This window comes from Marmota marmota, unplaced genomic scaffold, assembly GCF_001458135.2.
Source record: "Marmota marmota marmota unplaced genomic scaffold, marMar, whole genome shotgun sequence".
Lineage (NCBI taxonomy): Eukaryota > Metazoa > Chordata > Mammalia > Rodentia > Sciuridae > Marmota > Marmota marmota.
In genome coordinates this window covers 4,883,763-4,898,109 of record NW_025999880.1, presented here as the reverse complement: position 1 = coordinate 4,898,109, position 14,347 = coordinate 4,883,763, and the positions used below count along the sequence as shown (strand labels likewise).

Below are 14,347 nucleotides of genomic sequence, written 5' to 3'. Positions count from 1 at the left end.
CCTGGCCTGGAAGTCAGACTGCAAGCACTTCCTGTGGGGCCTTGGGCAAGTGAATTCATCTTAACTGAGCCTCATTTTCTTTGTTTGTAAAATAGGGACAATAATAGTACCCATCTCGTGAGGATATCCAAAAAGTTAAAGGAAATAGATGTGTAGAGAACCCTAAAATGATTCCTAACACACAAAAGGTTATCAGTTATTCCTTTCCTCCTTCTAACTTGTAAGCTGCCTGGGATTTCCTTACCTCTTCTCTATGACCTAGGGCTTCTCTGCCCTCTGAAGACAGAGTTCATGGTCTTCTCAAATAGCTCTTCTCTGCTCTCTTCTAGAACCTTCCACCCCATGAGGTGCCAGAGGTTACATGCAACTGTCCTTTACCCCTGTCTGTTCTGTGCTGAAACTAGCTTAGTAAGGGCCTAGCAAGCCAGGGCCATTTATTAAAGATGTGCACCCCCCTGCCCCCCCTCCCCCACCCCCATCTTCCCGTGCTGCAGTGTTCTTCAGGGCAATATATGGAAAGAGAAGGAGCTGACCCGATGAACCAGAACTTGAAAACAGTCTTGATATTTATATTCATGCCACCGTCCCATGAATGGCCCTTCCTACCACCCCAGGAGTGGGCAATCTGGACTCCCCTTTCCCTGAGCTCACCTGTGTTGTCTTCTTCTCTTACTGTTTCCAGCCAGGGATGTTTAGTTGGCCCTATTTTAGACAGGTAATTTGTCTGGTGGAGGGAGGGGCTGGCTGTGGGAGACGTCCTCTTCCTCTTCCATCCTAAGGATGACCTCTGGGTCTCCCTTTGCAGGTGGAATTGATCCTCTGGTTCGGGGCCTGCTGGCCAAGAAGGCCAAGTTGATGAATCAGAATAAAATGATGACAGGAGAAGTACGCAACAAGCTCTTCCAGCCGACACACACCATCCATGGCTTCGACCTGGCTGCCATCAACATCCAGCGCTGCCGGGACCATGGGCAGCCTGGTAAGTGGGCCAAGGGTCTGGCCCAGCCTGGAGCACTTGTAGCTACTTTCTAGGGTCCCTGGAGATTCTCCTCTGTAACCCTGAGCATCTGATCGATTCTGAAACAGAAGGCAGGCCAGTTTTTTAAAACCCATGTTGCTCATCCCTGAAATGGAATCTTTCATTTTCCCTAATGCAGAGACAGGAGCACATACCTGATACCATCTTGGAGTTCCTCTGCTGTAAAGGAGATCAACAACTAACTTGTAAATGAGCTTAGAATCCCAGAAAACATTAAGAAAACAATAGAGAGAAGCCAATGACCACTGGAACTTTTTTTGATACCCATAATGGCAATTTAATGTAGTTAAGAATCAAACTGCCCAAGTTCAAATCCCAGCTGTGCCATTTACTAGTTCTGGGCCATTTCTCTCCTTCAGTTTACACATTTGTACAGTGCTTAGCTTAGGGCCTGGACCCATAGCAATCACCAGGGAAGCTGCTAGTTATTCCCCAACTGCAGTGCCACACACAGAAAACCACAGCTCACTACTTCCCCTGTCCCAAAGACTGTGAGTCTAGACTTTGGAGGCTTAGGGAGCTGGAGAGGGTCTATTCCCAAGGGGAAATGAGCAGGAAGTCCCTGGGATGAAACAGCCCCAGCTTCTCCACCCCAGGGTACAACTCCTGGAGAGGCTATTGTGACCTCTCACAGCCACGGACGCTAGAGGAGCTGAGTGCTGTGCTGAGGAACGAGAGGCTGGCCAGAAGCTTACTAGATCTCTACAAGACCCCTGACAACATCGACATCTGGATAGGGGCCATTGCTGAGCCCCTGGTAGAAGGAGGCCGAGTGGGGCCTCTCCTGGCCTGCCTCCTGGGCCAGCAGTTCCAGCGGATCCGCGATGGAGACAGGCAAGTGACACCTCCACCCAGGGAGGCCTGGATGGAGCCCTTCTCTGAGGTGACTGGGCCACCATCCTGTGGGAGGACTAACTCCAGCTCCAGCACAGGTGGAGCTTTTCATGTGCCCAGTGACCTCCTTTGGCAGAGTGGGGAGAGGCCAGCAGCTGGACGTGACCCTGGAGTGACCCTGCTTCTGTCTCTGCAGGTTCTGGTGGGAAAACCCTGGGGTCTTCACAGAGAAGCAGCAAGACTCTCTGAGAAAAATGTCCTTCTCACGCCTTGTCTGTGACAACACTCACATCACCACAGTCCCACCGAACCCATTCCAGGCCAACAGCTACCCCCAAGACTTTGTAAACTGCTCAGCCATTGATACGCTGGACCTCTCACCCTGGGCCTCAGTGGAGAATTAGGTGCCCCGGGGCCATGGCCTCCCGCATTGCCCAGTAACTCTCCCGTTGGCCCATGTTGCCATTTCAAGCAAGTTCAATGTCCTGGGCCCTTAGAACTCCACACCCCAGTCCCTGCCCTTTCCTTTAGCCAGGCCTCTCTTGCAGATGAATAGCTCACTCAAGCCCAAGGGCGCCATTTCAGCCTCTGGAGCTCATCCACTTGGCTCCCACCACTTCCACGCCCATTCCCTCAGCCCCAGGAAATTGTCTTTCTATCAAGACTCAGACCCCCATGATGGCCTGCCAGTCCAGCTTGCCTGATGTCACCCATCCTCTCCCCTGAACAATCATTGCTGGGGCTGGGGCTGGGGCCTTGGACTCTGATCCTTCCTCCTTCCTCCCAGACTAGATTGTGAACTTCCCAAGCCAGGGACTTCCTCTTGCTACTATGCAGAGCCCAAGGCACTCAGCATGGTGTTCAGCTCACTTATGTGCTCAATAAACATCTGATAGTGGATGAAAGGCACTAGCAAAGGCACTGCTCCTTTCTGAAGGCAGGCCTTGGAACATTGCCAGATAAGTAACTAGATGCTTATAGTCCAGAGTGGCTGGCCCTACACTGTCTTGTGCATGGATGTGTGGGGTGAGAGGAGTGATTGGGTGGGATTTCCAAGAACTCTCAAAGAAGGGAGGCCGCAGGGGGCTCCTGGGGACATGAAGCAATGGCCACGGAGTAGCAGAAGAAGGCCTCAGGATGGGGATGTGTGGGGGAGGGGTTACAGGGACAAAACAGGAAGGGAAACCAAGCCTGGGTTTCCCTACAGCTAGAATTAATTTCTCGTTACCTTATGGAAAATACCCTCTTCTTCCTGTGCAGTCCTAAGAGCCTGTCAAGCCTCTGAAGGGGCAATTCCAGAACATCCCTTGAGCTGCTACCCAGTGGATATTCATACATCCTTTTAAAAAAAAATGGCCCTCCAAAGGAAGGTCAGCCCAGGTGACTTGACAGGTAGGAGTAGGAGACACTCAGCTGTCCTGTAGGAAGAGCCCAGGGCAGAAGACCTGGGCTGAGGTCCTGACTGATGCCCACTTCCCCTCTCCACACAGCCCTCTCTTCATCAGTGACATGGGGGTGACTGGTATTCATCCTGCCACTCACCACAGTGAGGGCCTAGCTTCACTTGGGGGGCCCTCAAGTACACTAGGCTGCTTCCAGCAGCAGGTGCCCCTCCCTATATGTGGAAAGACGGAAGGGCAGGAGAGGGGCTCCACCAGTTGGATACAGGGGTCCAGATCCTGGGGTGGGGGATGCCTCCTCTCCCTCAGCACTGGCCCTGTCCTCCAGACACAGCCATCTGCTGTCCTTGCTCTAGGGGCCTGGTGATTTGAAATCTGGAAAGAGGATTCCACCATCTCGGTGGCCTCTGAATCACTGTCCCAGGTTGAAGGATGCAGGACCCGGAGGTGCCCTGTCATCTGGGGAGGGTCTTCCTGCCAGCCCTCTGATCCTTCTCCCCGACAGGACAGGGTTGTGTTCCCTCTGTTTCCCAGCACCTGACACAGTCAGATCATGTAGTAAACATTTGCCGGAATAATGAATGAACATCAGGGCTTGGGGACCGTGTTCCTGTTCCACAGGTGGCAGAGGTGGAAGGTGAGGGACGAGGACCTGCTCAGCCTTGCCTGGCCCCAAGACTTCTAAGAACTGACTGCCCTCCAGGTATGGATTGGCCAGAGGACTCCCTGGTGCCCTCCCAGCTGATCAGAAAACCAGGCCCCGAGGCACCAACCACACTGGCTCCAATTTAGGGCCCAAAATGGGCCTCCTGCTGGGGCTCCAGCTCCTTCCCAGACACAGACAGAGGGGAGATCACCAGCAGTGACAGTTTATTATTATAAACATCAGGTACAAACAAATGGTACAGAAAGGTCAACAGCCCCTCCTTCCTCTCCAGGCAGGCTCCTGTGAATAAGCAAGAGAACAGAGTAAGATAGGAAAAGGAGAGCTATGGACTGATCCTAGCTGCCCTGAGTCATCACTCAACTGCTAAAGGCTTGGTCCTCCAGAAGAGGCTGGTTCACCTCTGCTATGGAGGACAAAACTTCTTGAGGGCAAAAATGGTATCTGCCTTTCTTGACTCTGTTTCGCATGCCTAGTACAGTGCTTGGCATATAGCAGGTGCTCAATGAATGAAGAATTAGAGCATTTGTGGTAAATGGATAGAGTTGGAGAATATCATGCTAAGCGAAGCAAGCCAATCCCCCAAAACCAAAGGTTGAATGTTTTCTCTGATAAGTAGATACTAATCCATAATGTGGTGGTGGGGGGTATGGGATGAGTAGAAGAATTTCAGATTGGGCAAAGGGGAGGGAGAGGAGAGTAGGAAGTATGGGGTTAGGAAAAATAATGGAATGAGACGGATATCATTACCCTAGATACATGTGTGAGTACACAAATGGTGTGACCCTATTTCTTGTACAACCAAAGAAGTGAAAAATTCTGCTCCATTTGTGAACAATGAATCAAAGAGCATTCTGCTGTCATGTATAACTGATTAGAACAAACAAACAAACAACAAGAAAAAGAATTAGAGAATGCAAACAGGCTCCCTGTGGAGCTGTCATTTACAAGAAAGAAGACTCAGGCTTAAGGAGATTCAGTGGTTTGCCCAAGATCATGAAGCTAACAAGCTGCAGAGCCAGGATTTAAATCCAGGTGGCTTGGCTCCTGGGCTGTGCTCTGCTTCTTCCATATACTTAATACTCTTATAAGCAGCAAGCACACTCACATGAATGATACACATACAACACTGCCCATGTTCACAGACAACACAAATATTTGACATTTGGATTTACATACATTGCACACATGTACACACACAAACACATACGAGTGAATATTCAGTCATTTTCTCAACTGGCACCCAGAACGGGGTTGGGCTCACCTAGGGAAGGGAGCTCTCTGTCATTCCAATCAGCCAGCCCAGGTTTACCCCTCACTGGAGTAGACTCTTACCCAGCTCTAGGCCTCCCTCCAGGAAGTCAGGTCCAACGCAGGGAGAGAACTGCAGTTGACAAAGTCACGGGGGAATGAGTTGGACATGAAGATGTTGTTCCTGGACACGGTGGTGATGCCTGTGTTGTCGCAGATGATACGGGGCAAGGAGATCCTGGCCAGGGCCTGCCGTTGCCTCGTGCTGAACACATTCTTGTTCTCCCACCAAAACCTACACGGGGGCATCCATAGACATTGTGCCTGAGGCTGGCATGTTCTGGGCTGGAGGGTGTCACCTAGCTTGAAGTGCTCCCTGGATGCAAGACTCCACTCTGAAGCTCAGGAGAGCTCCAGGCCCTTGAGAAATACAGGGATTTTCAGTACAGGGAAGACTAGGGGTCTCCCACTCACAAAACAGAGTAAAGCCCAGCTTTCTGGTTACCTGCTCTGGCCCCAGCCCATCAGCCTCCAGGACACCATTCATACTAGAAAGGAGGGAGCAGAGCCCACCCTCCTTCATGAAGTCCTGTGCCCAGGGCTGCATCCACAGGAAGGGGGAATGGGGACACTTTCTAATATTCCCAAAGGTGCAATATGGACCAGGTAAGAACTGGACATGAAGGTGTCATGACCACGATGAAATGACACAAAGGGAAGCCATGGGAAAGCTATGCTGGGACTATTTGATGGTGATTGACATCTCCATAGTTGCACAGAGAAACCCAAAGAAGTAGTAAGAATGGCATTTTTTTTTCTGTCTTCCTTCTTTTGAAATCAGGACTCCAGTTTCCTCCCTGCTGTACCCCTACAGGCTCAGGACACATTAAAGATGACCTGGAGGCTCCCTGAGACACAGAGGGAAATCAATGACTCTTTGCAGCCCTTAACTTGACAGGAGGAAATTGAGGCCCCTGACAGGTTCAAAGATAGGCCCGTGGCCACCCACCCAGCCAGCCTGAGCTGCTGCAACACTTCCTCACCGATCTCCATCTCGGAGCTTCCTGAACTGGGTGCCAATGAGGCAGGCGAGGAGCTGGCCCACACGGCCGTTGGGCTCCAGGGGCTCAGCCACGCCACCCATCCAGATGTCAATGTTATTGGGCGTGCCATACTGTGCCATCAGCTTCCTTGCCAGGTCCAGGTTCTTCATCACCGTGCCCAGCTCACCCACTGTGCTGGGCTGTGGGAGCCCACAGAAGCGCCTCCAGGCATTGTACCCTGCATGGGAGAGGGGGCAGTGAGCTCTGGATGGTCCACCTGCTACAAGGTGGGGAGGACACTGGGACAGCAGGGAAGATTCAGATGTATGCCATTAACCCAGAAAACCCAACTTCTCCACATCCCAAGGCCATAGAGGGAGCCCTGACCCCTTGACTCAGGACAAGAGGGACAGCTAGGCCTCCCCAGACCCTCATTGTCTCTCCTTTGCTCTCCCACCCTAAGGCAAACACTAAACTGCCATAACTCCTGCCAGGTCCAAGAACGGGGCATCTCATTGTCCCCTGGAGCAACCCACTGTGTCTATCTCTGACCCATGATGGGTAAAGGGCGTCTCAAAGGCTCAGCCACACAGGCCACCCATAACCCATGCACAGACTTTGGGGTCAGGCTGATCTGGGTCCAAGTTTGTGATCTGTCACTGATTTGGCTAGAGAACCTAGCCAGATTTTGACTGTCTCTATGCCTCAGTTTCCTCATCAGTCAAGCGGAAGTAACAATCTCTTCCCCTCCAAGTTCACGAACAACAGGTCAAAATGAAATGATGGTAGAGACACATTTCCACCCTGTGGGTGACTGTTGCTGCCGCTGCTCCTGCAGGTTGGAAGGTGCAAAGGAGCCTGAGAGAAGCTAGAGTTTGATCAGAGGGGTCCAGGGAAAGGGAGGTGCCTGACCTCAGATGACTTCCTGAGGACAAAGTGCTAGGGTGAGGGAAGCTTTGGTCAGCTCAGGGCATGGAAAGGGCAGGGCCCCGAGTGGGAAGGGGAGCTGTGGGCTCCCTGGATGGTAGGATGGGGGCTGCAGGTGGCCAGGGAGACTCCTGCAGCCCCTCACCTGGGAGGCCGTGGTCCCTGCTGCGCTGCATGTTCAGAGCTGGCAGGTCCAGCCCGATCCTCATGACCTGCTCAAACAGTCGTTCCCGAATTTCATCCACCGCAATTTGGTTCTGGCGATTCAGCTTGGCGGGGGTGGCCATGAGGCCCCGGAGGATGGGGTCAATGCCACCTGAAGGCAAGAGGAGCAAGGTTGAGAGACAAGGATTAGCTCAGAATCAAAGATCAGACTGGAGCCAGAGCAAGGCCAGGTGGGGTCAGGGGATTGGAGAAGAGGGACAGCCATAGGCAACACTTGGTGCCAAGGTGGCCCCACTGGGCAGGTTCTCACTGGGCACTACATGACCCCAGGGGCATATAGGGCTCAGGAGATGATGTCATTCAGGTTTGCAAGGTTGGGATGCATCCCTTCCCTGGCCTCCTGACTCACAGAGTCCCAACACATAGGAAGGAGCCAGCTCTATCTGAGAACTATCTCCACCCTCACTCTTTATTCTTGGATCTGGAGGTAGAGTCAGGTGCACTGAGAATGGAAGATCAGACTAGATCCCCAAAAAAGGAAAGAAAGAGCTCCCCTTACCCTAGCTCCCTGCACCCCAGCCCACCTCTCCCACCCGCAGCTGCCAGCGCCCTCTCTGCTGGTCCAAGTCCCACTCACCTTCCAGCACCACCCTCCAACTGGCAAAAAAGACCCTGCTGAGTGGAACTCGAGGATTGGGCTCCATGGGCCGGTACTGACTGTCCAGGCGGAACATGAAGGGTTGGATGAGGGTGTGGCCATAGCGGAAGGCATTGGTGAAGACGTTGGAGATGCGCGGGTCCACCGAGTCGTTGTAGCAGCGATATCTGGGTAGGTACTTCCTCATGGCCGCTGGCCCCAGCACCAGGGGCAGGTAATCTCGGTAAGTGATGATCTAAAAAAAAAAAGTCACTTGGAACAGTCTCTCCACTCACTGGTCACTGCAGTGTCCACCTGCTTCAGGCTTGGGTGATCGCTCCTATCCATCTAGGTCAGTGCAGTGAATCCCACAGTACTGATTCAGTCCAGGTGGGGAAAGGAGGTTAGAGAAGAAGGCTGCACATATCCAACACCTCAGAGTGGCACTAAGGAGCATAAGCAGAGCTCTGCTGTTTGCTGGCTCTATGACCTTGGGCCATTTACTTACTTCTTTGAGCCTCAATTGTAAATTAGAGATAATTATATAGGATAATTATATATATGTGTGTGTGTGTGTGTGTGTGTGTGTGAATGCCACAGTCTGGCTGGGCACAATTCAGGAGCCACTTGTCAAAAGAAACAAACTTTGTTTTTAGAACACACTGGCCAAACCACACAGCTCTTCAGGAAAACCTTCAGAGCCCAACTGCCACCACCGGCTTCCCACAAGCCTCTCCACCTCCCCCACTCCTCCTGCTCTTAAGGCCAATTGGCTAGGTCTCGTGGGCGGAGCCAAAAAAAGTCCCCCCAAGGAGCAGCTCCATGGTCTGAAAGGGTGGGGAAACAGCCCAATGAGCATCACCACAGAGGAGCCAATCAGTTGGCAGCTAGAAGTTTGCTGGGGCTGCTGTTAAATGAGGCCAAGGAGTTTGGTTGGGTGACAGTGGCCAAAAAGAAGAGGAAAGTAGATAAAGGAGCCAAGAGTGACAATGAAACAGAGGAAGAGAGAAATGTCCACTGAACTGCTGCTGGGCATCAGAGACCCCCCTGGTGGATTCTCCCAACACCATTGCCAGGCCCACAGCAAAGAGGGAAACAAGGCAGGAAGTGGGGGAAGGGAAGTAGCCTTTGCCAAGCATTTCACATCTGCCAGGTGTTTGCAGTAGGTCCATTAATCCAAATGGCATCATGGATGAAGAATCCAAAGCTTAGGAGAGTTAGCAACTTGCCCAAGATCACACAGCTAGGCTGTCACAGAGGTAAACCTGGATCCCAAGTCAGTGTGACACTCAGGACAGCCTACCTGGACCATGGCCCCCACGATTTTCCGGGCTTCCTGGTAGAGCTTCTCTCCATTCCACCTGGGATTGAGGCTCTTGAGCTGTGTGGCCAGCCGGTTATGCTCTCGAACAAAGAGGGTGTGCATGGAGGTGAGTTCAGGCATCTCACTGGAACGGGTGTCCCCTTAAGGAGGCAAAAGCCACTGTCATTCCTGAGACCTTCATCCCAGAAAAGATTTGCTCCTCTGAAACTCCCTGTCTCCTGCCTACCCTCCTCTCCACCCATCTCTTCCCCCCGGAGGCTGAGTTTATACTTCTATATGGGTCCTCCTCTGATGCCCTTGTTCACCATAATAGCTTTTTCTCCTGTTAGGGACATGGCTAGCCAGAGATGCTTAGTAAGACCTCGGATCCAACACGTGACTACCCTAGCTGAAACTGGGAGCTCTTCCAAGACTGGGCCCAAGGCTTGTGCCTTTTTGCATCTCATCCTCCCTCCCATCAACCCCTGGCATAAGAGGTGTTCTGGGGTGTAGCACCGTGCCTGGTACCAAGTGTAAGATCCATGATGCTTCCTAGTTAGCTGGTTCTCCTGATTCAAGGAAAGTCAAAAAGTAACGTGCATATTGGCACAAACTGTTTCCATGCTTGTGTCAGACACCACTAACGATTACAGCACTCTTGCTAACATTGAATGCAAGCAACCTCAGAAGCCTCCTGAACACAGAACCCCAGAGGAACACTACCATTGGAACAGAGTTGACAGCATCACCCTGTGACATGCCAATTTTGCAGCCTGCTTCAGGGTGGGCTAGGGCACGGGATGGGCGGAGTGTAGACTGGTGTAGCCTGGGATTCTGTTCAAGAAAACTAAGCAAGACCCCCTGGTTCCACTAGTCTGCCCCAAAACTTTCTCTGGAAGGGCTAAGGTCAGGGCCATTTCAGCAGGACACAGGCTTCTGCCCTGGCCAACTCTAGAAAGGAAATTCTAGGAGGAAAGGATATTCTCTGAGAGTGATTTCTCCATCCCATGAGCAGTGAGAGGTCATGGTGATCCAGGACTGGGACATACAGCTTGTCATTCCTGAGGATCATTGCTCTTGCTTCAGTAGCAAGAAGGGTGGCCCCTTCCTCAGGAGAAAGATCACTTGGGCACTGACCTTGATTCTTCTTCCAGGAGCCCAGGAAGAGATCACCAGGAGCCACCAGGAGAAGGGGTAAGCAACAGGAGGAAAGGGCCTTCAACCCACCATTGGATTTTCATTAAAACACACTGGATGGGGCTGGGGTTGTGGCTCAGTGGTAGAGTGCTCACCTAGCATGTGCAAGGTGCTGGGTTCCATCCTCAACACCACATAAAAATAAACAAATAAATAAAGGTATTGTATCCAACTCCAACTAATATATATTTTTTTAAAAAAAACACACTGGAAAATTTCTTCCATCACTGTCTCAACCCTACCTACAAACCCTCAGGTGTTTAAAGTTGAAATCCCACCCTCTATAATTATGGGTAATCAAGGTGGGCAGTAGCACTTTCAACTAGAACTTTCTGAGATGATGAAAAACATCTACCTCTGTGCTGCCCAGTTAGGGGAGCCACTAGCCCATGAGGCTACTGAGTACTTGATATGTGGCTAGTGCAGCCGAGAAGCTTTTTTTTTTTTTTTAATTTCATTGAATTTAAAATAATTAAAATTAAAATAGCCACCTGTGGCTATCGGCTTCATATTGGACAGGATATGGACACCACTGTGCTCTCTGTCCTTAAGGGAATCAACTCTCCTCTCTTCCAGAGTCCAGAGGAGAAAAGAGAAACAGAGAAAGTGATAGAGGCTCCTTGGACATCCCTGTGTCTCCATCCAACTTGTAACCAAGGCAGCTGGACTAATGACTCCGAAGTTGGTGAAGACAGTGTCTCCCACTACAGATCCACCCGCTGCTCACAAGCAGGCTGACTATAGCTCCTGCAGGGAACACCTCTTATGCCACCCCAGAGCTGACCTGCCAGGAAGCAAGGGATTTGCACAGAGCGGTTGGTGAGGAGACAGGGGTCATCACGCAAGTTGTCGAAGGGCAGCAGGGCCCTGCCATTATCTTGGAAGCGGGTGTTGACGGCCAGCAGCCCCATCTGGTTGGTCAGGTTGCGCAGCTTCATGGCCAAGGGGTCCTCGCTGCCGTACACCATGCTGGCGTCCACAAAGGAGGTGAGCGCATTGATCTGGTTGCGGATGGTGATGTTGCTCCCAGGACAAGCCGGGCAGGAGCGGAAGAAAGGGATGCAGTCACGTTGGTTCTTGATGCGGGGGTCATTAGGTGGAATCTGCAGCACAGAAAGGCTAGGTGGGTTCATGAGGGACCGTGCAAGAGAAACTAACCTTTGGACCTCTGGCCCCCTGAATCTTCAGGTGGGTCTCTCAAGGCCCCAGCGGGATCAGTCTGAGGTTCCACCAGCAGAGTGCCTCTGAGGTTCAGGAGTGGCCCGGAACACTGAACTGGGAATGTGGGACACCCCCCAGGGGTAGGCAGTGCCAGTCCTCTGACCCCTTCTCACTAAATCTCCCCTCTCTCTCCTCCCCTCCTCTTCTCTGGACTTGGTCCCTTCACTCTTACTCTGTCTCCTCTTTCTTTCCTTTCCCCTTTTCCTTTTCCCTTTCCTGTCACTCTGGCCCCATCCCTCTCCCTCCTTCCCTCTCAGACTCTCTTCTTTCTCTCCTCTTCCCTCCCTATTCAGCCTGTGACTCCATGGGACTTCTCTGGGAGCTCCACCCCCCCCCCCAGCTCTCTGCTCTCTGTGATGTGGGGATGGGGAATGGCCCAGGAGGAGGGGGAAAAAACAAGACTGTGCACAGGGCATCTATGCTGGGAGGTCTGAGAGACACCAGAGGTCCTCATCCCAGAACTCTTTTGCAGCCTCACAAATGGGCAGTAATTTCTGTTAGCTAGGGCAGAACCACTGCTCTCTCCTTTGGCCTGGGGGAGTCAGTAAACAAAGGAGATGCCCTGGCTGACAGTTGGTCCTGAGGAGGGGACTGGTCAGAGCCAGGACAGGCACAGGCTCTGGACGACACAAGGAAGCAGCCCTTGCCCTCCTCAGGGGCTGAGAAAAGAAAGCTGGACACAGAAGGTGGCCGCTTCCAGGAGCAATGTCCCCTCTCCACCCACAGCCCAACAGTGGGTGGGAGGAAGCAGCACCTTGAGCGGGAAGCAGGGTGGCTGCTGCAGGCAGCTGGTCTCACAGTTGAGGCCAGTAATGAAGGAGGCCCGTGCTGCAGGCTCTGGGGTGAAGTCAAGGTCGTGGTCCAGAAACTGGCCCCACTGCATGAACATGAGCGACCGCTGCTGGTCCCTGGTCAGCTGCTCTGTGGGGAAGCGCACGATGGCGTTGGAGACTGCGCGAGCCTGCAGGACACCGGGGCGTTACGGGGCGCCGCACCAGGCTGGGCCTCCCCCTCTGCCCACCAGGTGCTCACCAGGGGCACGGGGAAGCCACCGCGCTTGACCCCTGGAGTCCAGCCGAAAGGCAGCGAAAAGCCGTCCTCGTACTCCGCTGGCAGCCAGCGTGCAAAGGCGCGGTTGGAGGCCCCAAGCGTCGGGCTGCGTCTGCAGAAAAGCGCAGGGTCGCTAAAGCCAAGTGGCTCCGCTGGCCTGACCCAACCCTCCCCGAGTCCCGCCCTGGGGCTGCACCTGTTGTTGCACTGCCCGGTGATGGTGCGATATGTGTCCTGTTCAGGGCATGTCACCCTCACGTCCTGGTAAGCACAGCCGCTTGACTTGGACAGCAGATTCAGTTGAGCAGGTGTCAGCACATCTGCAAGGGAGAAGCAGGATGTGGGAACCAAGCCCCCATTTCCTCTTCTGAGGCGGAGGAGCCCTGAATACCCTAGTGGGGCACAGGCTGAGAAGTGAAGGGGATGCTCAGACACCTCTGAGACTCCTTAGAGGGAGGATTTGTGGGGATCACAGGACCTGGCGGGGGTTACTAGGAGAGATCCTAGTGGAGGTGGGAGAGGGGGCAGTACCTGTGACATTGAAAGGCCCTGGACACAGGGGCTGAAGCTTCCTCTTCAACAGGTCTAGAGCCACATGCAGGTAGTCTGCAGCCCTCACAGCCGTCCTGGTGCCTGCTACTGGCTGCTTGAAGTAGGATAAGAGTTCCATGGGACTGGCAGAGCCACTGCGAAGCCTCTGCTTGATGCTGCATGGAAAAGGGGGGACCAAAGAAGGGGTACAGAGACACTCAGCAGAGCCCTTTCCCGGGGGTGGATAGGCAGGACAATGTAGATAGACTTGCAGGCAGGAAGAGGTTTCTTCTGATAAAAATGATATGGATGTGGGTGTCCAGATGGTAACAAGTCCATGGGAAGGGTGGCTTTCAAGATGTTCTTGCTCCCAGAGACCCAGGGACAGACAGCCCAGCTCCACCCCCCCCCCATGCTCCCCACCTCCCTGCACAAACTCCCTGCTGCCCACTCCTTCCCTGAAAGGCCTGGGACAACTTTGCTCAGAGCTGAGCAGTGCTGCACATCCCACCTTTCCCGCCGCTCCTTGTAGGCTTTGTCCACAAGCCGCTTGGCCTCTTCCATGCAGGTCAGCACCACTGAGGTCTCCACCTCTCCCAGGAGGACTGACCAGACCAAGGATCACAAAGTCAGGAATGGAGGCCCCATCAGGCCTCAGAACCTAGGAGGCATGTGCTGAGAACAAGGAGTCCCTGGGACTCACCCCTGGAACACCTTACCCTTCTTTTTGAACTGTTACCTGAAGTGGCATTGTCAGAGGCTTGGGACATGGGCAGAATGGCCAGGAGCCCTGCTAGAGTCAGGAGCAGCTTCATCTCTGCAATGAGACCCCCAACCAATAAGAGCCCCACCTCCACTCCCAGGCCCCTCATCCCACCTTCACCCTCCAGCCCCATCTCAAAGGGCCTGGTATGGGCAAAGCCAGGCCTCCTTGAGAGAGGGTCCACAGCACCTTCACCCCCTTGCCAGCTGTAGTCACCAGCCCCCAAGGACCTCAACTCCACAGTTGATCTGACATTGGTAACTCCTCTCACTGAATCTTGGCCTTTATGTTCTCTAAGGTGGAGGAGGCGGGGCAGGGCAGA

At 53.0% G+C, this 14,347-nt stretch overlaps 2 protein-coding genes across 4 annotated transcripts in view; one reads left to right on the top strand and one right to left on the bottom strand.

The window, feature by feature from the left end:
* The window catches only part of Lpo (lactoperoxidase), a 24,817-nt gene extending 22,035 nt beyond the window's left edge, over positions 1-2,782 (top strand). The window contains exons 11-13 of the mRNA XM_015495424.2: positions 806-979; positions 1,636-1,873; positions 2,070-2,782. Of these exons, the coding sequence (XP_015350910.2) occupies positions 806-979; positions 1,636-1,873; positions 2,070-2,277 (620 nt within the window). The 3' untranslated portion in view covers positions 2,278-2,782. The remainder of the gene's footprint in view (positions 1-805; positions 980-1,635; positions 1,874-2,069) is intronic.
* Positions 939-14,347, bottom strand: Mpo (myeloperoxidase). Of its 3 annotated transcripts, none has more exons than XM_015495427.2 (14): positions 14,215-14,347; positions 14,002-14,079; positions 13,774-13,867; positions 13,263-13,438; positions 12,928-13,051; positions 12,714-12,843; positions 12,436-12,642; positions 11,245-11,563; positions 9,264-9,424; positions 7,961-8,216; positions 7,304-7,474; positions 6,232-6,469; positions 5,273-5,483; positions 939-1,077 (listed from the first exon to the last, which is right to left on the bottom strand). In XM_015495427.2, exons 2-13 carry the CDS (start codon positions 14,075-14,077, stop codon positions 5,279-5,281), a joined length of 2,157 nt encoding a protein of 718 aa, XP_015350913.1. In that variant the 5' UTR covers positions 14,078-14,079; positions 14,215-14,347; the 3' UTR covers positions 939-1,077; positions 5,273-5,278. The 3 variants fall into 3 exon arrangements, with proteins under 3 accessions (XP_015350913.1, XP_015350912.1, XP_048644301.1); XM_015495426.2 differs by lacking the exon at positions 939-1,077 and adding an exon at positions 4,127-4,219; XM_048788344.1 differs by lacking the exons at positions 939-1,077; positions 5,273-5,483 and adding an exon at positions 5,492-5,608.